Source organism: Pyrgilauda ruficollis, unplaced genomic scaffold (genome assembly GCF_017590135.1).
Source record: "Pyrgilauda ruficollis isolate IOZ18807 unplaced genomic scaffold, ASM1759013v1 scaffold48, whole genome shotgun sequence".
Lineage (NCBI taxonomy): Eukaryota > Metazoa > Chordata > Aves > Passeriformes > Passeridae > Pyrgilauda > Pyrgilauda ruficollis.
This window is the reverse complement of record NW_024526377.1, coordinates 4,753,445-4,780,407: the sequence shown is the minus strand read 5'-3', so window position 1 is coordinate 4,780,407 and position 26,963 is coordinate 4,753,445. Positions and strand designations below refer to the sequence as shown.

The following is a 26,963-nucleotide window of genomic DNA, read 5'->3' as shown; positions in this document are numbered from 1 at the left end:
GGGAGGGGGGGGGGGGGGGGGGTGGATGCTGGCGTGGAAGGCTCCGTGTGCACGTGCGGCCAGAGGGCCGGTCCAAGTGTGGGAGGGCTGCGGGGGAGTCCGGGAGGTACCAAGGGTGACTGGGGACGGTCAGGGCGAGCCGCCTCTGGGCTATACCAATGCCCAAGGGGGGAGGGGGGGAAGAGGCCTGTACCATGGGATATAAGGGGGGGTTGCTGTAAAAGCAGCGGGATGGAAGGAGCTGTTCTTCGCTGCGTGGAGCGGGTTGCTCAAGGTATTATCTAACCTGGCTTCGAACAATTCCAGGCTCGGGGCATTCCACACCCTGTGCCAGTGCCTCGCCACGCTCACAAGGAAGAATTTCCTCCTCATACCTAACCTCTATTGTTCCCTATCTTGTCACTGCAGCTCGTGACGAAGGATCCCTCCGCTTTCCTTGGAGGCCACTCCAGACGCTGAAAAGTGCTGCGAGGTCCTCACGCAGCCCTCCATTCCCTGCTCTTTCTCCCCCCCCACGCCTCGAATGGACGCGCCCAGCGCGCTGCCCCGGGGCGTGGGCGCGTGTGGGCGGACCGTACCACTGTTGCCGGCCGTGGGTGCGAGGGGCGGGCCGTACCACGGGGCCGCGGGCGGGAGGGGGGGGCGCGGCCTGTGCGCGAGGAGCCGTGTGGCGGCGCGCGGGCTCTCGGTGTCTCCGGCCGGACCGGGCCCAGCGCAGCCCCAGCCCCGTCACGGGCCCCGCCGCCCGCCCGCGACCCTGCCCGACCCCGCCCGGCCCCCGGCCCGCTCAATGCCCAGGGTGAGGGGGCAACCGAGGCGCTTCGGGGGAACGGAGGGCACCGCGGGAGGCTGGAGGCGCCGCCGCCCCGGGAGCTGGGGAAGGGGGGAATCCCGGCTGTTGCTCGGCGTGTCTGGAGGGGATTCCCTGCTCGGGGCGGCTCTGAGGCCTGCAGAGCCTCCTGAGGCCCTCGTGGGTGGTTTGGAGGGGTTTTTGTGCCCTGAGGGACGGTTTGGGAGGGTCTTGGGGCTGCAGAAGGCCGAGGCGTTGGTTTGGGGTGGGCTTGAGGGTTGGAGGGCTCGTTTGGGGGGGTCTCGGGGGTCCACGAGGCTCCGCCTGGCTCCAGCGGCTGGGTCGGGGAGTCCTTCCTGTTGTGGAGGAAATTCCCGGCCTGTGGGGTTTGTTAGGGGGACACTTGGGGGTTTGGGGGCAGCTCAGAGCTGTGGGGTCCCTCCTGAGCTTGGGGGGTGCTCTGGGGGTCCCCGGGGGCTGGCTGGGGACAGTGGCGCTGCCCTGCAGCTCTGGGGGTCCCTTCTCCCTGCAGGGCTGCTTTTGGGGGGTCCTCCCTCACCTGTGGGGTGTGGGGGGGCTCAGTGCCCACCCCCAGCCTTGTGGCGGTGCCCAGGTTCCTCCTTGCAGCCGGTTTTGGGGGGGTGTTCAGAAATGGGGGGGCATTTCCTGGGGGATTGGGACAGGGAGGCTGGAGGAGGGTTGAGTTTGGAGTTTGTACCTGGTTTTGAGAGAATTTTTACCTGGCTTTGGGGGGAATTTGTACCTGGTTTTGGGGGGGGTTGTGCCTGGTTTTGGGGGATTTTAGCTGATTTTTGAGGGTTTTTACCTGGTGTTGGGGGCATTTGGAGCAGTGTTTTGAGGGGAGGGCTGTTACTGATTCCTGTGTGGATGAGGGACAAGTTTGATAAAAGCTGGACATTTTTTGGGGTGGGAAAGAGAAGCCTCGAGGTGCTCTGGTTTTTTTTGTGCTTAGGGCTGGAAAAAGCTGGGGGGTGACATTTCTCAGGCTGGAGGGGGGCAGGAAAGGAAGGGTGTCCAGGATGTGGTGGTTTTCCTGGGCTGGGAATGGGGGCAGGGCTGTGGGGCCGGTTTGTCTGGATAAAGGGCTGCCCTGTGGGATTTTTTTGGGGGGGCTGGGAAAGGGGGGAGCCCATGGATTCTGGGACAAGCAACGCCTCGGGAAAAAAAAAAAAAAAAAGCCCTGGCGTGGTCCAGGGTGCTGCGAGTGACCTGCAGGAAGGTCTGAGTCAGGGAGGGGCGGATTTCTGAGCAGTGTCAGCTCCGGGCGTGCTTTGGGCTGAGAAGGAGCTGGGATTTGGGGGCTTTGGAGCCCAGGTGAGGCTGTGGGGAAGTGCTGGAAGTGGCTTCCTTCGGTCGCATGATGGTTCCTGGGTGTGATTAGTCACGATCTGCATTTTCTCCCCGGGGCAGTGTGTGCTCGATGGTTTCGGGGTGAGGAGGAGGAGGAGGAAAGCAGAAATTTGGCTTTGAAAAGCTCCTGTATAAATGGAAACTCGCCTCGAAACTCCCCGAATGAACCAGGCAGGGTCTGACTCAGAACTGCAGTTAGGATTTAAAGGAGAGGAAAAAAAAAATAAAAAAAAAAATCAAAAAAGAGAAACCCACCACTAGCAGCAGCCAGAAAACTCTGTCTCCTTATGACTCAACATGTAGAAATACTTGGATTTAATCAACTCAGCTGGAGTTAAGATAGGAGTGTGGATGCACAGCCAGGAGTGTGGGTCTTACTCAGGGTCTAGTTGTGATTTTTAATTATTAAAAAAAAAAAACAAAAACACCTCATAAACTTCAGTGAACGATTCCAGGCTGAATTCCCTGCAGAGATCCACGCTCCTCTAACCCAGGGCAGTGCTCACACCTTTCCCTGTGTCAGGGCAGAGCTCAGGGTGCTCCCCTGGCTCCTGCCTGGACTTTGCCCCCTCTGGAATTCCGGGGCTGTTCCCTGTGGAGCAGCCTGGGAGGCAGATCCAGGGAAAGGCTCCAGAGCTGGGAGAGGAGCTCTGAGGGTGCAGGGCAAGCAGGGAGCTCCTGCAGGAATGCCAGGACGAGAGGGAATGGCTTCACACTGACAGGGAGCGGGTTTGGAGGTGGGGAGAGAGCTCCCTGTGAGGTGAGGAGGGATGGAATGGAATTCCCAGAGGAGCTGTGGAATGGAATTCCCTGTGAGGTGAGGAGGGATGGAATGGAATTCCCTGTGAGGTGAGGAGGGATGGAATGGAATTCCCAGAGGAGCTGTGGAATGGAATTCCCTGTGAGGTGAGGAGGGATGGAATGGAATTCCCAGAGGAGCTGTGGAATGGAATTCCCTGTGAGGTGAGGAGGGATGGAATGGAATTCCCAGAGGAGCTGTGGAATGGAATTCCCTGTGAGGTGAGGAGGGATGGAATGGAATTCCCAGAGGAGCTGTGGAATGGAATTCCCTGTGAGGTGAGGAGGGATGGAATGGAATTCCCAGAGGAGCTGTGGAATGGAATTCCCTGTGAGGTGAGGAGGGATGGAATGGAATTCCCAGAGGAGCTGTGGAATGGAATTCCCTGTGAGGTGAGGAGGGATGGAATGGAATTCCCAGAGGAGCTGTGGAATGGAATTCCCTGTGAGGTGAGGAGGGATGGAATGGAATTCCCAGAGGAGCTGTGGAATGGAATTCCCTGTGAGGTGAGGAGGGATGGAATGGAATTCCCAGAGGAGCTGTGGAATGGAATTCCCTGTGAGGTGAGGAGGGATGGAATGGAATTCCCAGAGGAGCTGTGGAATGGAATTCCCTGTGAGGTGAGGAGGGATGGAATGGAATTCCCAGAGGAGCTGTGGAATGGAATTCCCTGTGAGGTGAGGAGGGATGGAATGGAATTCCCAGAGGAGCTGTGGAATGGAATTCCCTGTGAGGTGAGGAGGGATGGAATGGAATTCCCAGAGGAGCTGTGGAATGGAATTCCCTGTGAGGTGAGGAGGGATGGAATGGAATTCCCAGAGGAGCTGTGGAATGGAATTCCCTGTGAGGTGAGGAGGGATGGAATGGAATTCCCAGAGGAGCTGTGGAATGGAATTCCCTGTGAGGTGAGGAGGGATGGAATGGAATTCCCAGAGGAGCTGTGGAATGGAATTCCCTGTGAGGTGAGGAGGGATGGAATGGAATTCCCAGAGGAGCTGTGGAATGGAATTCCCTGTGAGGTGAGGAGGGATGGAATGGAATTCCCAGAGGAGCTGTGGAATGGAATTCCCTGTGAGGTGAGGAGGGATGGAATGGAATTCCCAGAGGAGCTGTGGAATGGAATTCCCTGTGAGGTGAGGAGGGATGGAATGGAATTCCCAGAGGAGCTGTGGAATGGAATTCCCTGTGAGGTGAGGAGGGATGGAATGGAATTCCCAGAGGAGCTGTGGAATGGAATTCCCTGTGAGGTGAGGAGGGATGGAATGGAATTCCCAGAGGAGCTGTGGAATGGAATTCCCTGTGAGGTGAGGAGGGATGGAATGGAATTCCCAGAGGAGCTGTGGAATGGAATTCCCTGTGAGGTGAGGAGGGATGGAATGGAATTCCCAGAGGAGCTGTGGAATGGAATTCCCTGTGAGGTGAGGAGGGATGGAATGGAATTCCCAGAGGAGCTGTGGAATGGAATTCCCTGTGAGGTGAGGAGGGATGGAATGGAATTCCCAGAGGAGCTGTGGAATGGAATTCCCTGTGAGGTGAGGAGGGATGGAATGGAATTCCCAGAGGAGCTGTGGAATGGAATTCCAAAAAAAAAAAAAAGCCCTGGCGTGGTCCAGGGTGCTGCGAGTGACCTGCAGGAAGGTCTGAGTCAGGGAGGGGCGGATTTCTGAGCAGTGTCAGCTCCGGGCGTGCTTTGGGCTGAGAAGGAGCTGGGATTTGGGATTTGGGGGCTTTGGAGCCCAGGTGAGGCTGTGGGGAAGTGCTGGAAGTGGCTTCCTTCGGTCGCATGATGGTTCCTGGGTGTGATTAGTCACGATCTGCATTTTCTCCCCGGGGCAGTGTGTGCTCGATGGTTTCGGGGTGAGGAGGAGGAGGAGGAAAGCAGAAATTTGGCTTTGAAAAGCTCCTGTATAAATGGAAACTCGCCTCGAAACTCCCCGAATGAACCAGGCAGGGTCTGACTCAGAACTGCAGTTAGGATTTAAAGGAGAGGAAAAAAGAAATAAAAAAAAAAATCAAAAAAGAGAAACCCACCACTAGCAGCAGCCAGAAAACTCTGTCTCCTTATGACTCAACATGTAGAAATACTTGGATTTAATCAACTCAGCTGGAGTTAAGATAGGAGTGTGGATGCACAGCCAGGAGTGTGGGTCTTACTCAGGGTCTAGTTGTGATTTTTAATTATTTAAAAAAAAAAAAAAACACCTCATAAACTTCAGTGAACGATTCCAGGCTGAATTCCCTGCAGAGATCCACGCTCCTCTAACCCAGGGCAGTGCTCACACCTTTCCCTGTGTCAGGGCAGAGCTCAGGGTGCTCCCCTGGCTCCTGCCTGGACTTTGCCCCCTCTGGAATTCCGGGGCTGTTCCCTGTGGAGCAGCCTGGGAGGCAGATCCAGGGAAAGGCTCCAGAGCTGGGAGAGGAGCTCTGAGGGTGCAGGGCAAGCAGGGAGCTCCTGCAGGAATGCCAGGACGAGAGGGAATGGCTTCACACTGACAGGGAGCGGGTTTGGAGGTGGGGAGAGAGCTCCCTGTGAGGTGAGGAGGGATGGAATGGAATTCCCAGAGGAGCTGTGGAATGGAATTCCCTGTGAGGTGAGGAGGGATGGAATGGAATTCCCTGGATCCCTGGAAGTGCCCAAGGCCAGCCTGGAGTCACCTGGGAGGTGTCGCTCCCTGCCCGTGGATGAGCTTTAATCCACCTGTGATTAAAATCCACGCTGTGATTCCAGATGATGTCTGTGGGCTGTGCGTTTTGGGAGGGAAAACCCATTTTTTGGTGCTGCTCCTACACGGGCAGGGGGCAGCTGGTGCTGGAGATGCCTCTGGATCCCTGTGGCAGCTGGAGATCCAGAGCAGCTCCTGTGAGCACTGGGAATCAGCCTTGGAGCTTTGTGGGGCAGCTGAGCTGAGAGCTGCAGCGCCTCTTAAATAAGAAATATCAAATGCCTTCAGAGCGCCTGTGACCCTGGTGTCACCTCGCAGCTTTCTGCTGATGCTGAGGGGCTCGCTGAGTGTGGAATGTCCTCTCCCAGCTCTCCAGGTTGGCTCCACTCTGGGCACTGTTACTTGTAGCTTTTTGTTGCCCCTTGTAAAAAAAAGTTCAGCTCTTTGCTCTCAGCCTGGGAAGCGAGCTGTGCCCCTGAGAATGGGCTGTGCCTGGGAACAATCGGGACTTTGTGGCCGGGCAGTGACATTTATCAGTCAGCCCCAGGCTCAGCTGTCAGCCTGGTTTAACTCCTCAGCTCCAAACCGAGGCGTTTTCCCAGCAGAGGTGGATGGAAACTCGAATTAGGGAGATGAGCGAGGTGCAAGTGACTCAGCTCTGCAGCTTCTGTGTTTTCTGGGTGATTTTTGAAGTTGCTTTTAAGTCCTGCTCGACTCGTTAATGGGGTTTGGGTGTTGGGTTTGATATTTCGTGTGAGAATGTTTAGGCTGAGCTGTTGATCAGGCAGGACCTTGTTTTCAAAGCCCAGCTTAGACAACTCAGCCTTCTGATTTTTAGGAAAGACTTATTGATGTTGCAAACAAATTTCTGAAAGTAATTTTTGATTTCACTTGAATATAATTCTGTGGCTTAAACAGGATTGTAGCTCAAGTTTTAATTTATTTTTTCTTTTTTTTTTATCAGAGTCTTTTACTTTTGACTTCAAACACTTTTAGCAACTTTGACTTCAAACACTTTTAGCAACTTTCAACTTTTTGGGCATGGAATGCAAATACCATTCACACATGTCCTTTAAAAACTTCAGTGATGGGTGGGGAAGCTGTTTTTTTAAGACTAATCCCAGTGTCAGAAGAGCATTAACAGAGAAGAGTATGAAGCACTTTCCTGGAAGAAGGATGCCAGTGTCCAGCTGCTTCCCAGGGTGATTCCCCATCCATTCCTCCTTAGGGATGGCAGCCCAGCTTTGTGAGCTTTGCCTCAGGCCTGTCCTCCCCCTTGGCCAGGTGACAATTGTCACAATTGTCACCATTTCCTGACGTGTCACTTGCCACTCGAGGCTCCTTTGAGGCTTTCTTGTTCCTGCTCGGGCAGATCCGTATCTGCTGTGCAGAGGAAACGAGTGAGTCACCCCCGGACTGGGAGGGACTGGGAGGGACTGGGAGGGAGCCGCAGCCGCCCGCGGGGGTGGGCAGGGTGGAACAGTGACATTTTTGGACCTCACCCCTCTCCAGGCACGTGTCAGTCTGAGCAAGCTTCCTTCAGCCAGGAGTTCATCCAGAACCATTTAATTCCAGGGTTTTTCTCCTCGAGAGGATGTTTTAGAAAATATCTTTTTTTTTTTTTTTTTGGTTCTGGCGGGTTTGTGGTTTAGGTTTTAAGGCTCGTTTTGGAGGTCTCTGGCTTCTTTCACGTGGAGAATGTTGCAGGTGAAATATTTTGGCAGTGTTGGGATAGAGAGGGGAATTTTCAGGAAGGGGAAGTAAAAGCTGGCATGGGCAGAGTGGCAGGAAAAGCCAAAATCCTGAGGCAGGATGGAAATCTGATGGGATCCATTCGTGCTGCTGACTCCACTTGTGGCAATTCCAGAGATTTCACAGAAAAGGCAAATCCAGCAGCTCACGAATTCAACGTGGATCCTCCCTTAGAGGAACAAAACGATCTGGGATTGCTCCAGGCCTTCCCAAGGATCCTTTTAATTCTGAGTAACAAATTAGCAGGGAGTGCTGTGCATCCTGTGCCCCGGGGCGTTGGAAAGGGGATCCCGGTGACCTTTCCAGGGGGATCCTGTTCTGCAATCCCTGCAGGCTGCAGCTGTTCTGGGCTGTTCCTCTCTCTCCCTCTCCTTTTTGTGGAGCTGGGAATTCCTCACGGTGTCATTCCTTGGTTTTCCTTTCCCTGGGCTGCTACTGGCTCTGCTGGAATCTCACATTTAGGAATCCTAAACTGGAGTTTGGGATTTCACTCCCAGCCATCTCCAGCTTCTGTCAAAGCAGGAATTAATTTCTCTCCTGATCAGTTGTTACCTTAATTAATTTATGCTGGTTATTGCCTGCCCTTCCCAGAGGTTTTCAGCTTGTTTTTGCCCATTTGAGGAGAAATTCCTCTCAGATTTACCTCGGATCAGGCTGTGAGTGAGGGGAGGCAATCCTGGTGGGATCTGAGTGTGTGTTCAGCTAAAACATCCCAAAATCCCTCCCACCTGCACAGGTGGCGCCTGGGATTGATCAGGTGGCACCTGGGATTGATCAGGTAACACCTGGAATTGATCAGAAAATACCTGGAATTGATCAGGTGACACCTGGGATTGATCAGAAAATACCTGGAATTGATCAGGTGACACCTGGGATTGATCAGGTAACATCTGGAATTGATCAGGTGGCACCTGGAATTGATGAGAAAACACCTGGGATTGATCAGGTGGCACCTGGGATTGATCAGGTGGCACCTGGGATTGATCAGGTAACACCTGGAATTGATCAGGTGGCACATGGATTTGATCAGAAAATACCTGGGATTGATCAGGTGGCACCTGCATTGATCAGGTGGCACCTGGAATTGATCAGGTGGCACATGGATTTGATCAGAAAATACCTGGGATTGATCAGAAAATACCTGGAATTGATCAGGTGGCACCTGGAATTGATCAGGTGGCACCTGGAATTGATCAGGTAACACCTGGAATTGATCAGGGGGCACCTGCATTGATCAGAATTCCCTGATGACTCCACCAGGAGCTGCCTCCCAGGCACATCCTGCAGCTCCAGGGATGTTCATTCCCAGCTGTTTGTCCTGCTGGCTCTCTGCTTTTCCTCCCTGGATGCTGCTGCTCTCTTTTCCAGCCCAGCCTCTGTCATTTTTTGTTCCTCTCCATGCCTTATCTCACTTTCTGACTAGAAAATCTGAAGGTTAATTGGCTGAAAAACAGTTCCTTGTTTGCTGCTGTCCACAGACCTGGTTACAATTTATTCTCATTGGTTCTCCTGGGGTTTTGAAGTGCAAATTTACTTGGTAACCCAGGGAGAGAGAATTTTTTAAATATTTACTTGGGAAAATCAGAAGTTGTAGACAAAAAGTTTTAATTTTCTTAGTTGAAAGCCTGAGTTTTAATTTTTAAACTCAATATCTGTCAGCAACCCAAACTTTTAAAATTAGCGTTGTGTGCTACATCAACTCCTTATCCTGCTGGAAATAACATTTTTCAGGCTTAAATACAGTGCTTTATTAAAACCACATTTTTAATCACTTCTGAGCTAGGAGCTAATTAAATGCTTCAGGAATATTCCTTTGGGAAGGGGAGCTGGTGTCACTCCTGGTTTTCAGAGGAGCTGGTGACTCTTTGCCACTCCGAGCACACGTGGAAATGAAATATTCCACTTCTTAATCACTTGGTAAATTGTTTGTACAACTGCCTTTTAAAATAATTGGGGTGAAATTCCCTCTTTGATTCAAAAATGACCCTGATTTGCTACAAATTCCAGGGCAAAAATAGCTCTGGATGAGGCTTTTCCAACCAAATCTGGTGCTGAGGCGAAAATCTAGGAATGGGCGTTCTCCTGCCTCCTCATTTTGCCATTCAATTATTTATAAAAACATTTTTTGTTATCCTCAATTAGGTTCTAATTGGGCTTTCACCTCTTGATCTGTGAGAGAGTGAATTGATAAATGCAAGGGCTTGAGTCTGGTGTGTTTGGAAGGGATTCTTCCATCCTGTGGGTAAAACATTCCAGGATTCCTGGTGGAAATTTCTGTTTGTCCCTCAGAGCAGGAGCTGCTGGAGGTCGGGGGAGGTGATGGAGAGCAGCTTTTCCCTCGCCTCTGGCAAGCTAATTAATATCAATTTTGGCACTGAAAGCTGCGCTCTGAGGGAATGATTGCTGTTCTTTGGGTGGTTTTTGACTCGATGGCACTGGAAAAGGTAATTTGGTGGTGTTTAATTTGCGAGGCTCTCATTAACGCTGGGCTCTCCTGGCTTGGGATGGGAGCTCCGTGGGGGGAGCTAATTAATCCCTAATTATCCTCACTCAGGTGTGCCACCTTCACCTTTCCACTCCACTTGTGGGTTGGTTATTTCTGCCTGCGGGCTGGGATTTTATCCAATTTCAACCTTTTTTCCCTCCAAAAAAATAGAATTGCTCCATCAGCAGCAATTCCTTGGCTCCATTATTTTTCAAAACCACGTTGATAATTTAATATTTCATTCCTGATTTGAGGGACTTTGGGATAACTCTCGTTTCCATCCCCCTAAATTTCATGGCTTTGTTCCACCCTTTATTGCTGGAATTTTGTATTTTGAATTCTGGCTCTTCAAACTGAGAGCTGTGGCTGCCTTTAAAGGCCAGCTCTGTAAATAGAGATAAGGCAGCGAATAACCCAAAGTTATTATGGCTATAACTGAAATAATTGAGAATAACTAAAAGTTATTGCTGCTAAATGACCATTTGGCCATCACTTTGATAAATTTCTGGGGGATATTTCCAGTTGGGTGAAATTTATCTGCTAGCAGGAGCTGAAATACATGAAAAATTGATTATATTATATTATTTTATTTATTATACCCTTACTTCTGCTCCTGCTGCTGGTTTTGTTCAAAAAATAGAGCCACAGCAGTGCTGGTTTTGATATATTTGGGATTAATCCAAGCAGGTGGGGCTGTGCCCATGACATTTCCAGTGTGTGCTTGGCTTTGTGCTGTTTTCTGTTGCTCCAGGACACAGAATTCCTTCTTCTTGGTGGCTCCAGGAGCAGGAATTGCAACAAATCCCAAGAGAATATTCACAATATTTAGGATTAGACCTATCAGGACTTTCATTTATTTGTTTAGTTTTTTTTTTAATGATTCTTTTAATTTGAGTTTATTCACAATATTTATGATTAGGCCTATCAGGACTTTGATTTCTTTGGGGTTTTTGTAATGATTGTTGTAATTGGACTTGATTCACAATATTTGTGATTAGACCTATCAGGACTTTGATTTCTTTGGGGTTTTTTTAATGACTCTTTTAATTTGAGTTTATTCATAATATTTATGATTAAGCCTATAAGGACTCCAATTTATTTTATTTATCTATATATTTATTTTATTTATATATTTTATTTATAATTATTTCTTTATTTTAGTTATTTATGTTTTCTATTTTTATTTATTTTTAAAATTATTTTATTTATGTATTTATTATTTCTTATTTATTTCTTATTACGTCTTATTTATTTCTTATTACATTTTATTTCTTATTTATTTTATTGAATTATTTATTTCATTCCTATATCTTATTTTTATTATTTATTTTATGCATATATTTATTATGCTTATTTTAAGCTGAGTTTCTCTGGGGGGTGCATCCCTGCTGGGAACACAATCCACCAACACTTTTCCCGCTGTTTTTCCCCGTTCCAGGTGTTCTGTTGGAGGATACTTGGCACATTTATGGCGATTCTGAGCGTCAGGGCAGACTTCTGCCAGGCCCAGCACAGCACCCTGGCTGCCAAGTGAGCTCAGGGGGCTCCCCACGCGTTTGTGCCACAATTCCCTTTTTTTTTTTTGGCCTCCAAGACTCCGGGAAGGCAGCAGGACGCGGCTCAGATTTATGGGATATCTCCTGGCCCTGGGGAGCAGATTGCTGTCACTGACTCTGGCACGGCTCGGCACCAGGAGCACCCAGTGCGCGCCCAGCCCTGCCCTCGCCTCACCGGTGCCTCCATGTAGGACAGGCTGCCCAGCCTGGCGTGCAGTGGGAATTTTGGGAGTCTGAAGGATACCACCCCGCCAGGAATTGAGGATTTGGAAGCAAACCTGCTTTTTCTAGGAGCAAAATCCCCGAGGAACAAGCAAGCTCTGATCAATCCCGGCCATATTAGTGGTCTTTTTGATGTTTTCTGCTGTGAAACGTTTCCAAGGTCATTGATTTTTTTTTTTTGTTTTGTTTTGTTTTCCCCCTTTATTTTGATTTTTTTTTTCTTTTTTTGGGTTTTTTATTTTTTTTTTGGCCCCTCACACATTTTCTTTGCCATTATGAACCGTCCAGCCCCCGTGGAAATTACTTATGAGAATCTGCGTTTCCTGATCACTCACAACCCAACCAACGCAACCCTCAGCAAGTTCATCGAGGTAAGGAGTCAAAAAAAATCCCAAATCACTCAAAATTCCTGCCCAGGAATTTGCTGGCCAGTCCTTCCTCACCTCTGGAAGGAAATTTAAGAGTTTTTTTGTCTTTATTATTCACATTCTCCCACAGTATCAGGAGACAATTCACTGGTGGTTTTTTTTTGGTCAATTCCTGCATTTCTTGGCCTGGATGAGCTTCAGTTTTGGGATACAAAGACTCCCCCCTTCCATCAATGATTTACTCCTTGGACAGGAATAATGTATCCAAAAAAATCCCAAATCCCTCAAAATTCCTGGCCAGGAATTTGCTGACCTGTCCTTCCTCACCTCTGGTGCTCTCTGCCTGTTACCTGAAATTTAATGGTTTTTTTTCTTTATTACTCATGTTCTTCTCACAGTATGAGAAGACAATTCACTGGTGGGTTGTTTTTTTTTTGTCAATTCCTGCATTTCTTGGCCTGGATGAGCTTCAGTTTTGGGATACAAAGACTCCCCCCTTCCATCAAGGCTTTACTCCTTGGACAGGAAAAATGGATCCAAAAAAATCCCAAATCCCTCAAAATTCCTGGCCAGGAATTTACTGACCAGTCCTTCCTCACCTCTCAGTGCCTGTTACTTGAAATTTAAGGGTTTTTTATTATTTTATGTCTTTATTTTTCACATTCTCTTCACAGTATGAGAATCACTGCTGATTTTTTTTTCTGAACTCCTGCATTTCTTGGCCTGGATGAGCTTCAGTTTTGGGATACAAACACTGCCCCCACCTTGCATCAAGGATTTACTCCTTGGACAAGAGTAATGGATCCAAAAAAATCCCAAATCCCTAAAATTTCCTGGCCAGGAATTTGCTGACCAGTCCTTCCTCACCTCTGGAAGGAAATTTAAGGGTTTTTTTGTCTTTTTTATTCACATTCTCCTCACAGTATGAGAATTCACTGGTGGTTTTTTTTTGTCAATTCCTGCATTTCTTTGCTTGCATGAACTTCAATTTTAGGATACAAACACATCCCCCTTTCCATCAAAGCATCCTTGGACAAAATAATGGGTTCAAACAGAAAAATGGGAAATTTAGGTTAAAAATACAGGGAATTCCTGCCTGGTGGAATTCCCAGAGGAAATGTCCCAGGCCAGAGCAGTGGAACTGGGGGGGCTTTGAGTTCCCTCCCCACCCAAACCATCCCATTGTAAAAATATTTTGATTTTGTGACTCTAAATGTTTTTTTTCATTAAGTAATGCACTGTTTTTAATAAATAGATCAACCATTGCTCAGCTGCTGAGTTAAGAGCTGGAGCTGAGCTTTCTCCTCCCTCAGAAAATGAAATACAAACTCAGTTTGTGTTCACAGGATGAGTTAGTTTTTTTGGATTGAAGGTATTTGAGATGGTAGTTTATGTTTGGATTTAGGTGTTTATTATTTCTTATTAGTAAAATAGTTTTATAATTGTGATATATTTATAATTTATAAATGTTTGGTAGCTTTTTATTAGTGAGGTACAAAATGGTTAACCATCTTTTGTTATAAGGTTTTTAAAGACTAAACTATCTAATTAAGAAAGGATACTTAGATTATTTTTTCTTATAACTCAATAATTGTTCTTTTGAAGCTTGTAATGTGGACTTTTTTGTCTAATTACAAAACACTTCTTAAATCCATGAAGAAGAAGGAAGAAGGTAAAGAAGAACAACTTGCTTCTACCGTAAAACTTCTATTTTGCTTCATATTTATTTTTATATTCTAAAATCTAAGTTTTTTTTTTACTTTGTGATATTACACCCTTTTAACTAACTACACACTTGTAGTCTTAGTGCTATCAGTTAATTTTAGAAGTTTGTTCTATGACTTTAGGTCAAATGCAGTGTTCTCCTGTGAGTCTGTGCCTTAAACACAAAAAGTTTAAAATTCTCAGCATTTAGGATTCTACCACCCCAATTCTTGAGAATTTTTTTCCTTTTCCAGCCCTTTCTGCAATGGATATTCCTGCTAATTATGAGGTGCAATTCAGCCCCGAACAGCAGAGGAAATTCTGTTTTTTTGAGCCTTCAGAGTGAAGTGGAGCAGCTTTTGTTTGATCCCCTGGTTCTTTATCTGGCACCGAGTGCTACTTTTAGTGCATTACCAGGAAGCTGGAGTATGGTGGGGTGTGTGTTCTGTTCCTCCCTGCCTCCAAATGTCAACACTGCCTGAAGCAAACAGTCCCTGGCTTCTATTTAAAGAGGAGAAGAAGCTGCATGGAGCATTTAAGCAGCTATTTTCATACTCTTGTAATTGCAATTTTACTCTTATAATTGCAATTTTTTCCCTCTCTCACAAATGCTTCTCGTTTTTTCCGTCGCTTGTGGATTTCCTCACGAATTCTATCCCTTGCTCCTTCCATGGGCCGTCACCTTGGTGCCCTGAAAATGTGGAAAATATTGAGTTTTACAGCTGATAAAAAGAGATTTCTCATTCATCAGTGCTCAGGTGTTTTCCTTTCTCTTCAAGGAGCTGAAGAAGTACGGGGTGACAACCTTGGTGCGAGTTTGTGATGCCACTTATGATCAAGCTCCAATCGAGAAAGAAGGGATCCAAGTTCTAGTGAGTTGCCTTTAAAACTGGCTAAAAATCTGAATTTTCATCTCTAGAACTTGTGGGGATCTCTTCAGTGCTTGGGGATGGTCCAGCTTGGCCAAAAAAATTTAGCGCCAGGTAAAGGTGGTTTTGAGAAACTGACTGGATTTTTGGGTGGTTTTGGATTTTTTGAGGTATTTTGTTGGTTTTTTAGTGATTATTTTGGTAATATCTGGTGCTCAGCTCTGTGGTTGAAGCCTGGTTTGGTCCTTGTCTCTGGCCACAGCATTTTTTGGCTTTGCTGTTGGTTTTCTCAGCATGTGGATAAAATTCCCTCTCCTTGCTCTTACAGAAAGTGCCACTTTTGAGCCTGTGGGTGACATTGCTCCAGATTCCTGTGGCAGGAGAGAACCATGGAATCCTGGAGTATTTTGGGTTGGAATCCTTAAAGCTCATCCACACCCTGGCCAGGGACACTCCCACTATCCAGGACACTCCACCCTGGCCTTGGACACTCCTGGGGCAGCCACAAATTCTCTGGGAAATCCATCCCAACCCCTCCTCATCCTCAGAGGGAAGAATTCCTCCCAAAATCCCCTCCTGACCCCAGTGGAGCCCAGCAGGTGGAATTCCTGCCCTGCTTACTCACAGCTGCCATTGTGCAATGCTGTCTGACTGATCCAGGGAGGTTTTTTTAAGAGGTGTGTGCTCACCCCGAGCTTCCAGGCAGTGTTTTTCCAGGCAATGCTTGGGAATTATTAGAGTGTGCCTGATAAAATCAGTTTATTTTGCTGGGAGTGAGTAATAACACCCCGGTGTTGTGAGGGCAGAAATTGCACCTCAAAACTTCCTGTAGCTCTCTGGTTTTTCGTGGTTCAGCAGTTTTCCATGAGGAGAAAAAAAAAATTATTGTGGCATTATCAATGAAAATTCCAGGTCCAGGTCAGTCAGGTTTCTTGGCTTCCACAGAAAAATGCAGTTCTGCATGAGGAAAAGAAAATTTTATCCAGGTATATCAGTGAAAATTCCACATGCAGGTCAGTCAGGTTTCTTGGCTTCCACAAGAAACCTTCCACTGCCTTTTCCTGCAGTTTTCCATGAGGAGAAAAAACTTTTTTTGCGTGGAGATAAAAAAATGTTATCCTGGCATATCAAATTCCACATCCAGGTCAGTCAGGTTTTGTGGCTTCTGCAGGAAAACTCCTGCAGTTTTCTGTGAGGGAAAGAAAAATTTATCCAGGCATATCAGTGAAAATTCCACATGCAGGTCAGTCAGGTTTTGTGGCTTCTACAGGAAAACTCCTGCAGTTTTCCATGCAGAAAAAAAAAAAAAAAATCACGGGGGAAAGAAATTTTATCCTGGCATATCACTGAAAATTCCATATGCAGGTCAGTCAGGTTTTGTGGCTTCTACAGGAAAACTCCTGCAGTTTTCCATGCAGAAAAGAAACCTCAAAAACATGGAAAACTCCTGCAGTTTTCCATGAGGATAAAAGCATTTTATTGTGGCATGTCACTGAAAATTCCACGTGCAGGTCAGTCAGGTTTCTTGGCTCCCAGCCCTGCAGAGCTTTTATTCCAGCTCCAGGCAGCCACGTGGGGCTTGGTGTTTTTGGAAAAGCCCCTCCTTGCAGGGCTGCCCTCTGGAATTGTGTTTTTCCTCCTTCCAGAGCTGTCTGGAGGTGTTTTTGCACACTGGGACACTCCTCAGGCTGCCAGAGGCTGGGAGGATTAAATTCAATTTGTGCTGTGCAATCCCTCTGAGCCCTGAGTTAAGCTGGGGCTTGGGAGAGAATTCCTGTTCCAGAGGGGAGATTCTTCCCAGGGCAGCTCTGGGATGGAATTCCCACCTTCTCCAGGCCCTGGACAGTGCCCTGGAGTTTGTGTTTCTAAAATAATTCAGGCTTTTTGCTTGTCAGGAAGCTTTAAAAACCTCAGTTTTGAACCAAAAGCTGCTCTTTGAGGAAAAAACCAAACTGGAAGTGGGCTTTGCTGCAGCTCTGCCCTGCTGTGGAGGAGCAGAATCTCCTGTTTGCAGATATTTCCCTGAGCCTAAAAACCCTCAGGACACTGCTCCAGGAGGGAGATAAATCCAGCTTCTCTTTCCCGTGAATTCCTGCTTTTTATTTTCCAGGCAGAGTCCTCTGGCTGCTCTGAAATGGGATTGAGTAACCCCCAGCTGAGAAAATAACACCTCGCTATTTCAGGCTAACATTTGCCTGTAAAAAAATAACATTCAACATTAAAAACACAGCCTGGGGGAAGATTAGTGCCTCTTTTAGCACCACTTAATGTCTATTTTAGCACTGCTGAGGTCAAAATTGTGGTGAAACCCCTGAAAATGGAAATGTTTTGGCAAACCTGGGAGTGGGTCGTGGCTAAAATGTGGTGGCTCCAGAGTTTTTTTTTCCAGATGGCAGAGGGGGAAAGTAGGGAATGAGCTGCAATTCCCTGCAGGGATGGGCTCCAGGAGCTGGGATGGATTTAATTCCTGTGGGCTGCTACACTTAAGGAACACAAAATCAGGAAAATCAGAAGGTTTTTTGTTTTTTTCTGAGAGGATTTTTGGCACTTTTTGGCTTCCAGAGGGGCTGTGGTGGTTTTGTTCATTTTAATTTTTTATTTTTTTTTTTCTGAGAGGATTTTTGGCTTTGCTCATCTTCAGGATCCAGGGGATATTTCCTTGTTGTCTTTCTCTCACTCTTTGATTTATTGGATCAGATTTTTTTTTTCCCTCTGTGCCCCCCCATGAGGATGGCACAAGGAGGTGGGAATTCCTTGCTTGGAATTCCTTAGAATTCCAGGATGGAAGTGGAAGCTGTGGGCTCACCCTGCTCAGATCCAGGCAGCTCTGGGAGCTCCTAATTCCAGTATTTTTGAAGAAAAAGTTCTTTATCACCTCAAAGTTCTGTCGCTTCATCACCTGGGTTGCCATTCCTGGAGCTGTTGTTCTATTCCAAAAAAAAAGGAAAAAAATGATAAATCCCTTTGTGCAATCCTGGTTTTTTCATTGTGCACCTCAGAATTTGCTTTTTTTTTTCCTGTCCAACAGGAACCCAGAGCTCAGAATAAGGAAAAAATTCCTTCAAAACTTCACTGCAGTTCCATCCCTGATGCCAGAATTATTTTGTCCCTGTGTTTTATCAGCGCTGGGATTGATCCAGGCCAGCCCAGGAGTTGTGAGGATGCAAAGGAAAAGATTTAATTTCAATTAAAGACAGAAAATCCTCTCTCAAAAGCAGCATCCTGCTGTCTGTACCTCTCTTCCTGGGACAGGGGGTGCCACAAACCTGAAATAACCCAGCCAGCACTGTGGGATTGAGTGGAAAATCCCATAAAAAAACCTTTTATTAGAAAGAATAACTTTTGATTCGTGCTCTTATTCCTGTGGCCTTTCCCTTTGCTGTGTTGTCCCAGATATTTTTAATTTTCCAAGTACTTTAACAAAGGATTTCTCTGCACTCTTCAGGCTCGGTGAATTAATCCCATGTAAAATTATTTCAGTATTTTTGGGTTTATTTTTTTACTGGACTCCCACCTCTCAGCGCATTTCTGAGCTGTGTTTGCTCTTTGGGAAATGCTGGGTGCATCTCAGAATGAAAACTCTGCTGGTTTGCAGGTTTCAGAGGATATTATTTCATCAGAACCTGCTCTTCAAGTGCTCCAGAAAAGGGATTTTTCTAGTCCTGATGAGGGGAGTGGGCTCTTTTTAAAGCAATTTCCTTCCATTTTCAGAAGTTGTGGAATAATCCAGGACCCTGCCATGAGTTTTGCTGCTAAAATACATCACAATCATCTAAAGAAAAGTGCTAAATAACCACTAAATACTATTTTTTCCCCCTTTACATCCTTTCTCCAGCACTCCCCAAATCCAAGAAAAAGATAAACTGTGGGATGTTGTGCTTGGGCCTGAAAGGAAAGATGTGGAGCACAAATTCCAGGAAATTTGTGTGAGGAAAAATGGCAAGCTGCTTCCATGGCAAAAAGATGAATTTTTTATTATTGATATTTTTTATTGATTTTATTTTTGTTTTTGATATAGCCTGGATTTAATGGTGGCTACCCCTTCAACAGCAAAAAATGTGAATTTCTGCCATTATCTGAGCACCTCTCTGCTCTTAAAAGTAGTTTTTTTGTGTTTTTTTCAAATTGAAAACACCCAGGGGGTTGGGAACTCCTGGAATTCCTGGCAGCTGGAGGAGCTGCTCCTCTGGAATTGGGAATTTTTGGGAGCAGCTTCACCCCCTCAGAGCCTGAAGCACAAATGGGATTTTCCAGGGGTGCCACAGCCACCAGCAGAGCTCTGCAGAGTTCTCCTCTCTCCCGTGTTTGTCTGAAAACACCTATTGATTTTCACATCTTTTTTTAATAAAATGGCATTTCAAGGGCAGGGATTTCTGTAAAAAAAAATTCCTTTATTGAAGCTCACGTGGGGCTTCACTGCCAGGTGCAATCAAATGCTCGTTAAACATTTAATGTTGCATTCTATCGACCTGTGCCAGCAGAAAAAAACCCCAGAAGTGTGTTTATGATCCTTTTTTTTCACGGAATGCAGGATTTGTGTGTCACTGCTGGAGTTTAAAGGCATTTTTCCCCTCAGGACTGGCCGTTTGATGATGGAGCACCGCCGCCCGGGCAGATCGTGGAGGATTGGCTGAACCTTTTGAAAACCAAATTTCGGGAGGAGCCCGGCTGCTGCGTGGCTGTGCACTGTGTGGCAGGGCTGGGAAGGTCAGTGCTGCTCTCTGCGCTTCAATTGGCTCAGATAATAATAAATTTAATGATATTGTCATTATTATTGTCACTATTATTGCCATTATTATTGCCATTATTATTGTCATTATTATCATTATTATTATTATAAATTTAATGATGATATCATCATTATCATCATTATCATCATTATCATCATTATCATTATCATAATTATCATCATTATCAATTTAATGATGATATCATCATTATCATCATCATTATCACCATTACTGTCATTATTATAAATTTAATGATGATATCATCATTATCATCATTATCATCATTATCATTATCATAATTATCATCATTATCAATTTAATGATGATATCATCATCATCAATATCATCATCAATATCATCATCAATATCATCATTATTATAAATGTAATGATGATACCATCATTATCATCATCATTATCATCATCATTAACATCATCATTATCATCAGGATTTATTTTTCTCGTGTTATTTCATTCTATTAAATAATAAATTTAAATACTGAATAATACAATTATTGACTATTTTCTATTAATAAATTAATACAATAATTAATAGTAAAAGATTAATTATATTAAACAGTAAATTTTAATACTAAATTAATACTATTATTAACGATTTTATATTTGCAAATTAATGTAATTAATAGTTGATAGTAAATCAACTAATTATTTCAGTCTATTAAACAGTAAATCTAAATACTAAATATAATTATTAACACTTTTATATTAATAAAATAATATAATTAATATAGTAGTAAATGAACTATATTATCATCAATAATAAATTTAAATACTAAATTAGTATGTTATTAATCTTTTCTATTAATAAATTAATGTAATAATAGATCAGCTATTTAATTATATTTAATTATATAAATATATTTTATCTATTATATAAATAAATATATTTAATTATAAATAAAATAAATAATAAAATTTATTTTATAAAATAATAAGTATAATAATAAACTTCATTTATTTGGCAGGAAGGCATTCAACAACCCCCACTTTCTCTGTTTTCTCCCAAATAATTTAAACCTAGATCAAATTTATGTCATGAGAGCAACAGGGACTTAATGCAGCTTTAAAATCTTAGTTAATTCATTAGTTTCATTATTAATTATTGAGTTATTATATGCATACAGTGTATTATATTAATATATTAATTGATTAATTTCATAATTTATCAAAAACCTTGGAAGGACACTTGTGCCAATCATGAACTCAGTGGTTTGAAAGGGAATGGATCAAATTCTCACTTGGAGAGTGAATAATTGTATTTGTGCAGGGTGACAGTGGGAGCTTTTCCTCCTGGATTTTCTCATTTTTTCCACAGGAATTGTCCAACTCCTGGCACCTCTTTAATTCTTCTTCACACCACCCTTAGAGGTGCCTGTTGCTCTGTGGGGTGGAGAAAATTCAATGTATTTTGGGATTCCTGAGTGTTAAAAACCCATTTTTTTACCCTTAACTGACTTCTGAAATGAAGATCCCAAAGCAGAAAATTCTACTTCTCCCTGCTCTTGACAGAATTACTTAAAAAATAAAAATATATAAATATCTCTAAAGCCACAGCTCAGTGTCTGCACAGCTCAATCCACACTCAAAAGCATTCAGGAGATGTCAAAACCCAGAAAACGAGGTTAAAGTGAGATAAAAACCCAGAATTATTCTCATAACCCAACCACTAAAGAGCTGCTATTGATTTTTATTTCCTCTGCAAGCAGAATCCCTTCCAAAAAAAAGTCATTTTACATCGGGCAAAACACCTTTCTGTGGGAAATGCTGAAAGGAAAAAAACCCTTCAGCTGCTTGTTGGGGAGAGAAATCGGATGAATTTTGAAGGATTCCATTTATTATTTCCTTAAATATTGATTTTTCCTGCAGGGCTCCCGTTCTGGTCGCACTTGCTCTCATTGAATGTGGAATGAAGTATGAGGATGCAGTTCAGTTTATAAGGCAGTAAGTGAAAATTCACTTTTTTTTCTCCCCCCAGGAATCTTTTATTCTGTGGTTTTTGACCAGCCTGAGCCTGTTAAGGAAAAGATTTTTTTTTAAAGTGTTTTATCCTAAAATAAATAAGATTTCATTAAAATCTGGGTTTAAATGTGGAGAAAAAGCTCAAATATTTTGAATTTTGTGAGGTGAAAGTGTCAAGGATGGGGCTGTAAAAATGGATTCCAATTCAAATAAGGAGTAACAGGTGATCTTGGGTTTATATGCAAAGAAAATATCAAAAAGTGTGAGGTAAAACTATCAATGATGGGACTATAAAAATTTCTGTTAATTAATGAGGATTAACAGGTGATTTCTCTTTAAAATATGGGTTCAGTGTGAAGAAAAAGCTCAAATATTTTGAATTTTGTGAGGTAAAAGTGTCTAGGATGGGGCTATAATTAATTATGCTGCTCATTAATAAGGATTAACAGGTGATCTCTCTTTTAAATGTGAAGAAAAAGCTCAAATATTTTGAATTTTGTGAGGTGAAAGTGTCTAGGATGGGGCTGTAAAAATTTATTCTAATTTAAATAAGGAGTAACAGGTGATCTTGGGTTTATGTGTGAAGAAAATACAAAAAATATCAAAAAGTGTGAGGTAAAAGTATCAAGGATGGGACTATAAAAATTTCTGTTAATTAATGAGGATTAACAGGTGATTTCTCTTTAAAATATGGGTTCAGTGTGAAGAAAAAGCTCAAATATTTTGAATTTTGTGAAGTGGAAGTGTCAAGGATGGGGCTGTGAAAATTTATTCTAATTAAAGAGGAGTAACAGGTGATCTTGGGTTTGTATGTGAAGAAAATATCAAAAATTTTAGATTTTTGTGAGGTAAAAGTATCAAGGATGGAAGTACAAAATCTCTGTTAATTAATGAGCATTAAGGGTGATCTTCTAAAATCTGCCTTTACATTTAAAGTAAAGCCTCAAATATTCTGATTTTTGTGAGGAAAAAGCATCAAGGCTGGGGCTATAAAATTACATTTAATTATTTTTAAAAAGAATAAAAATTAGTAATAATTAAAAATAATTTTAAAAATTAATAAAAATTAAAATCCTGCTGAGGCTGAGCCAACAAATGGAGGAGCTCAGCACTTCCCAGGGGAATTTTGGGGATCATTCCCTGCTCAGAAACCTCAGGAATAACCCAGGGCAGGATAAATTCAGTGACAAAACCCCTGAAATGCAGCTCAGCAGGTGAGATCTGTGCTCAGGGAAGCAATTCCAGCTTTTTGGGGCTTCCCAGGGTTTCCAGTTATTTGAAATTCCTTTTTTTTTTAATGCTTTTTGTGGGCCCCTCTTATCTCTTTGTGTCTTTGAGCTGATCAGCAGCACCTGGGGAGGGTGACCTTGATGTTGTTCTTTTTATTGTTCCAAGCCTGGAAATATTACAATTATAAAATAAAAATATAAAAATAATTACAATTATTATTAAATAATACTTATTATTTAATATATTTTGAACGTTATTAAATATAAAATTATTATGAAATTATTAATCAATTAAAATTAAAACTAATCTGCCTGAAGCAAGCAAAATGGTGCTTTTTTTTCCCATTGAAAAAAAAAAAAAAAAAAAGCTGGAATTTAATCAGAATATTCCCCTGAAATATTGTGGCTTATTCTCCTGGGTGAAACACAAATTCCCACCAAAATTCTGCTTTTTTTGGGGCTAAATAACTCATTAAAAATAATTACAATTATAAAATAAAAATATAAAAATAATTACAATTATTATTAAATAATACTTATTATTTAATATATTTTGAACGTTATTAAATATAAAATTATTATGAAATTATTAATCAATTAAAATTAAAACTAATCTGCCTGAAGCAAGCAAAATGGTGCTTTTTTTTCCCATTGATATCCACCTTCCTTGTGGTTTTTTTTTAGGAAAAGGAGGGGAGCTTTCAATTCCAAACAGCTGCTTTATCTGGAGAAATACCGGCCCAAGATGAGATTACGCTTCAAAGATGCCAACGGTCACTGCTGTGTTCAATAAATAAACACAAAAACCAAAATATTGATCTCAAAAGGAAGGCAGAAGTGAGCGGGGGGCTCTTCTCTGGACTCTTGGCACCTGGAAATGTGAATCTGGAATCAAAAAAAAAAAACAAAACAAAAAAAAAAGTAAAAAAAAAAGTTATTAAATTAGTGGTGGAGTCAGCGCTCCTCAACCTCTGTCCTAAAAAATAAAATAAAAAGGGTGATGATGATTGAGAGGAAAAAAAAAACCCCACAATTAGAAAAAAATATATAATAATAATAATAAAAAAAGCCAATTAAGAGAAACATTTCAGTGAAGGATTGTTTTCTCCTTAAGCTGCAAACCTGCAAGGAGAAAAGCAGTTTCTGAACCTTCTGTATTTTTAACTTTTTAAGAAAAGGAATAAAGTCAACTTTATGTGTAAGGAAAAGCAGCAGAGCATTGCCTTGTGCAGAAAGGATTTTCTCGAGGTGAGGAAAGCACCCCCAGCCAGGAATGTGAATTCCTGAGATGTGAATTCCTTTTTAAACTCTTTAAAAAAGGAACATTTTTTTGTTTTTAAGCAGGGACACGAGGAGGAGCTGGCTGGGAACAGCCTGACAGCCTTAAGCCCCTTTTTGGGCACATCCCAGGGATTTTGGGGGATGTTTTCCATGGAATTCTGACTCCTGGGGGGCTTGAACAGGACCCTCGCTGCCTAAACCCCGTGGTGAATCTGTTTTTGGGAGGGGGTGTGTGATTCTCTGCGTGTGTCACTCTGATTTTTCCCAAAGAATTCACTTGAAATGTTAATTTTAGGCAGAAAATCCATCCTGGCACACAAGACTGATGTTCCACAGTGTCCTGGGTGAGCGAGGGGCGATGCGGACGAGGATTTAAAATTAATTTCTCTGTCAGAAAGATGGAAAAGGCTTTTTTATTTTAATTTTTTTTTCCCCTGCTGTCCACATTCCCAGCCTTGCTGAGCGCAGGAAATTGGGATTTTGAGGGAGGGCCTCACTTGGTGAGAGGGGGAATTTTCTCAGCTGAACCTCTGATTGCCTTCTTCTCTTTTATTGGGGTTTTTGGGAGGGAGAATCCCAATTTCCACCCCAAAATCCTGATACCCTTCATCAGCAAACCCTAAAAATTTTTGAGATCTTTTTGTGGGGCGGCTGGGGAATGAATTTAAGGATTTTTGGAGCAATTTTGGCCAGGCTGCTCCCACCAGACCCATTTTTGATTTTGGCTGCTCCAGGGGTTACCTTGAGCACCTTTTCCTGGATATTTTTCCATAATATCCATATTTTTTTCCCATAATATCCATATTTTTCCCATAATATCCATATTTTTTCCATAATACCCAGCTTTGGAAGGGTTTGGATCCACCTTGCTGAGCGCAGGAAATTGGGATTTTGAGGGAGGGCCTCACTTGGTGAGAGGGGGAATTTTCTCAGCTGAACCTCTGATTGCCTTCTTCTCTTTTATTGGGGTTTTTGGGAGGGAGAATCCCAATTTCCACCCCAAAATCCTGATACCCTTCATCAGCAAACCCTAAAAATTTTTGAGATCTTTTTGTGGGGCGGCTGGGGAATGAATTTAAGGATTTTTGGAGCAATTTTGGCCAGGCTGCTCCTACCAGCTCATTTTTGATTTTGGCTGCTCCAGGGGTTACCTTGAGCACCTTTTCCTGGATATTTTTCCATAATATCCTTTTTTTTTTCCATAATATCCTTTTTTTTTCCCATAATATCCATATTTTTCCCATAATATCCATATTTTTCCCATAATATCCATATTTTTCCCATAATATCCATATTTTTCCCATAATATCCATATTTTTCCCATAATATCCATATTTTTCCCATAATATCCATATTTTTTCCATAATACCCAGCTTTGGAAGGGTTTGGATCCACCTTGCTGAGCGCAGGAAATTGGGATTTTGAGGGAGGGCCTCACTTGGTGAGAGGGGGAATTTTCTCAGCTGAACCTCTGATTGCCTTCTTCTCTTTTATTGGAGTTTTTGGGAGGGAGAATCCCAATTTCCACCCCAAAATCCTGATACCCTTCATCAGCAAACCCTAAAAATTTGGATTTTTGGGGGCTGCCATTGAACAAATGAAGGGATTTTAGGAGCAATTTTGGCCAGGCTGCTCCTACCAGACACATTTTTGATTTTGGCTGCCCCAGGTGTGATCTTGCACCTTCTCCTGGGTATTTTTCCATAATATCCCTATTTTTTTCCATAACATCCATAATTTTTCCATAACACCCAGCCTTGGATCCAGGTTTCGGGCCCTGTTCCCTCAGGATATTTTGAAATTTAGGGTTTTTTTGGGCTGTACCTGCAGCAGGTGAGGCCTCGTCCCCATCCCTTCCTCATCCTCCCTTCCCAGGATTTCTCCCTTTCCCAAACTCCTGCCTTTCCAGAACACAGAAAATGGATTTTTTAGGAATTCCAGCCTTGGCAGAGATTTTATAAAACTGAACCAGAAGATGTCAGTGCTTGTCAAAGCCCCTCGGGTGAGCTCCCCAAACCCTCCCTGCCTCCAGGCTGTGCTGAATTCCCTCCTCCCTTGGAATATCCTGATTTTTCCGTGGATCAGGGAGACCTGGAAGTGTTTTTTGGGGTGGGGAGGGAGGGAAAGTGGTGCTGAAATCACAATTCTGCCCTTTGCCTTCCCCTCCCACCCTCAGAGCCTGAGGAGTGAATAAAAGCGAAGAAAAAATGGAATTTTTAGCCAAAGGTGTCCTGGTTTTTAACCAATTTGACCAATTCTGGAAGTCGGATTGGGGTGCAAACCCCAACTCCTCCTGAAGAACAATAAACCAAATTTTAAACGCTCCGTGTATAACTCCACATTCTTCCCCCTGCTCCCCTAATTCCCCTCTTGATTTACCATGTCCTAATTATCATATCCAGCCTTAATTAGAGGGGGGAAATGCAGATTGTCCCGGTGTCCCCAGGAGCTGGGGGTGTCACTGTGCCCCAGGCTCGGCTCCTGGCTCAGCACTTGAACGTGGTGCAATAAAGTTCTTGCAGTAAAATCTCTTTTTCCTCTGCCTCTTGTTGCATTTATTGCAGCTCGTTCCTGGTCAATAATCGCCTTTAATTGGGTTTAATTATCTCCGAGAGTTTGTGCTCCCTGGTTTGGAATTGCTGCTGGGAAAAGCTGATTTTAACAGGGAAAAAGGAGCAATTTTCTTCTTTTATCTCTTTAAAAATTCTTTTATCTCTTAAAAAAAAAAAGAAAAGTGGAAACTTACCTTGCAACAACCCAAACATCAGCTCTGACCTTTCCCAGGAGCTGTTGCCAAAACTTTTCTGGACAAGGCTTGACCTGGCAGCACCTGAATGGGGGAATTGTTTTGGGATGAAAATAGGGGAATTTTGGGCTCCTGAATACCAATATTTTCTCTTCTCTTAGCACTGGAATGCTGTTGATCTATTTAATTAATTTAAATAATTTCAGGTGCTCTTTTTCCTGGATTTTTCACGGAAGTTGTGCTGTTTAATTTATTTAAATTAATTTCAGGTCCTTTTTTATCCTGGGTTTTCACTGATAATGATCAGCTTTGCTCCGCTGCCACCCGAGAAATCTCCTCCTTGCAAATGGGTTTTGTGTTTCCAACATTTATCAGATTTTTCCCACTCCCAGAACAAATTTTTAGTCCCTGTGGGCTGT

At 43.6% G+C, this 26,963-nt stretch overlaps 1 protein-coding gene and 1 long non-coding RNA gene across 6 annotated transcripts; one reads left to right on the top strand and one right to left on the bottom strand.

The window, feature by feature from the left end:
* Positions 1-227: 227 nt before the first annotated feature.
* On the top strand, positions 228-23,600 carry PTP4A2 (protein tyrosine phosphatase 4A2). 5 transcript variants are annotated; one of them, XM_041479293.1, is made up of 7 exons: positions 594-799; positions 11,299-11,798; positions 11,927-12,009; positions 14,490-14,582; positions 19,156-19,286; positions 21,196-21,270; positions 23,202-23,600. In XM_041479293.1, exons 2-7 carry the CDS (start codon positions 11,771-11,773, stop codon positions 23,308-23,310), a joined length of 519 nt encoding a protein of 172 aa, XP_041335227.1. In that variant the 5' UTR covers positions 594-799; positions 11,299-11,770; the 3' UTR covers positions 23,311-23,600. The 5 variants fall into 5 exon arrangements, with proteins under 5 accessions (XP_041335230.1, XP_041335231.1, XP_041335232.1 ...); XM_041479297.1 differs by lacking the exon at positions 14,490-14,582 and having other exon boundaries at positions 589-799; XM_041479295.1 differs by having other exon boundaries at positions 597-799; positions 11,299-12,009.
* Positions 23,412-25,080, bottom strand: LOC121359922. The gene is made up of 2 exons (XR_005956108.1): positions 24,664-25,080; positions 23,412-24,252 (listed from the first exon to the last, which is right to left on the bottom strand). It is a non-coding gene; the product is annotated as an uncharacterized LOC121359922 (long non-coding RNA).
* Between the last annotated feature and the right edge of the window lie 1,883 nt (positions 25,081-26,963).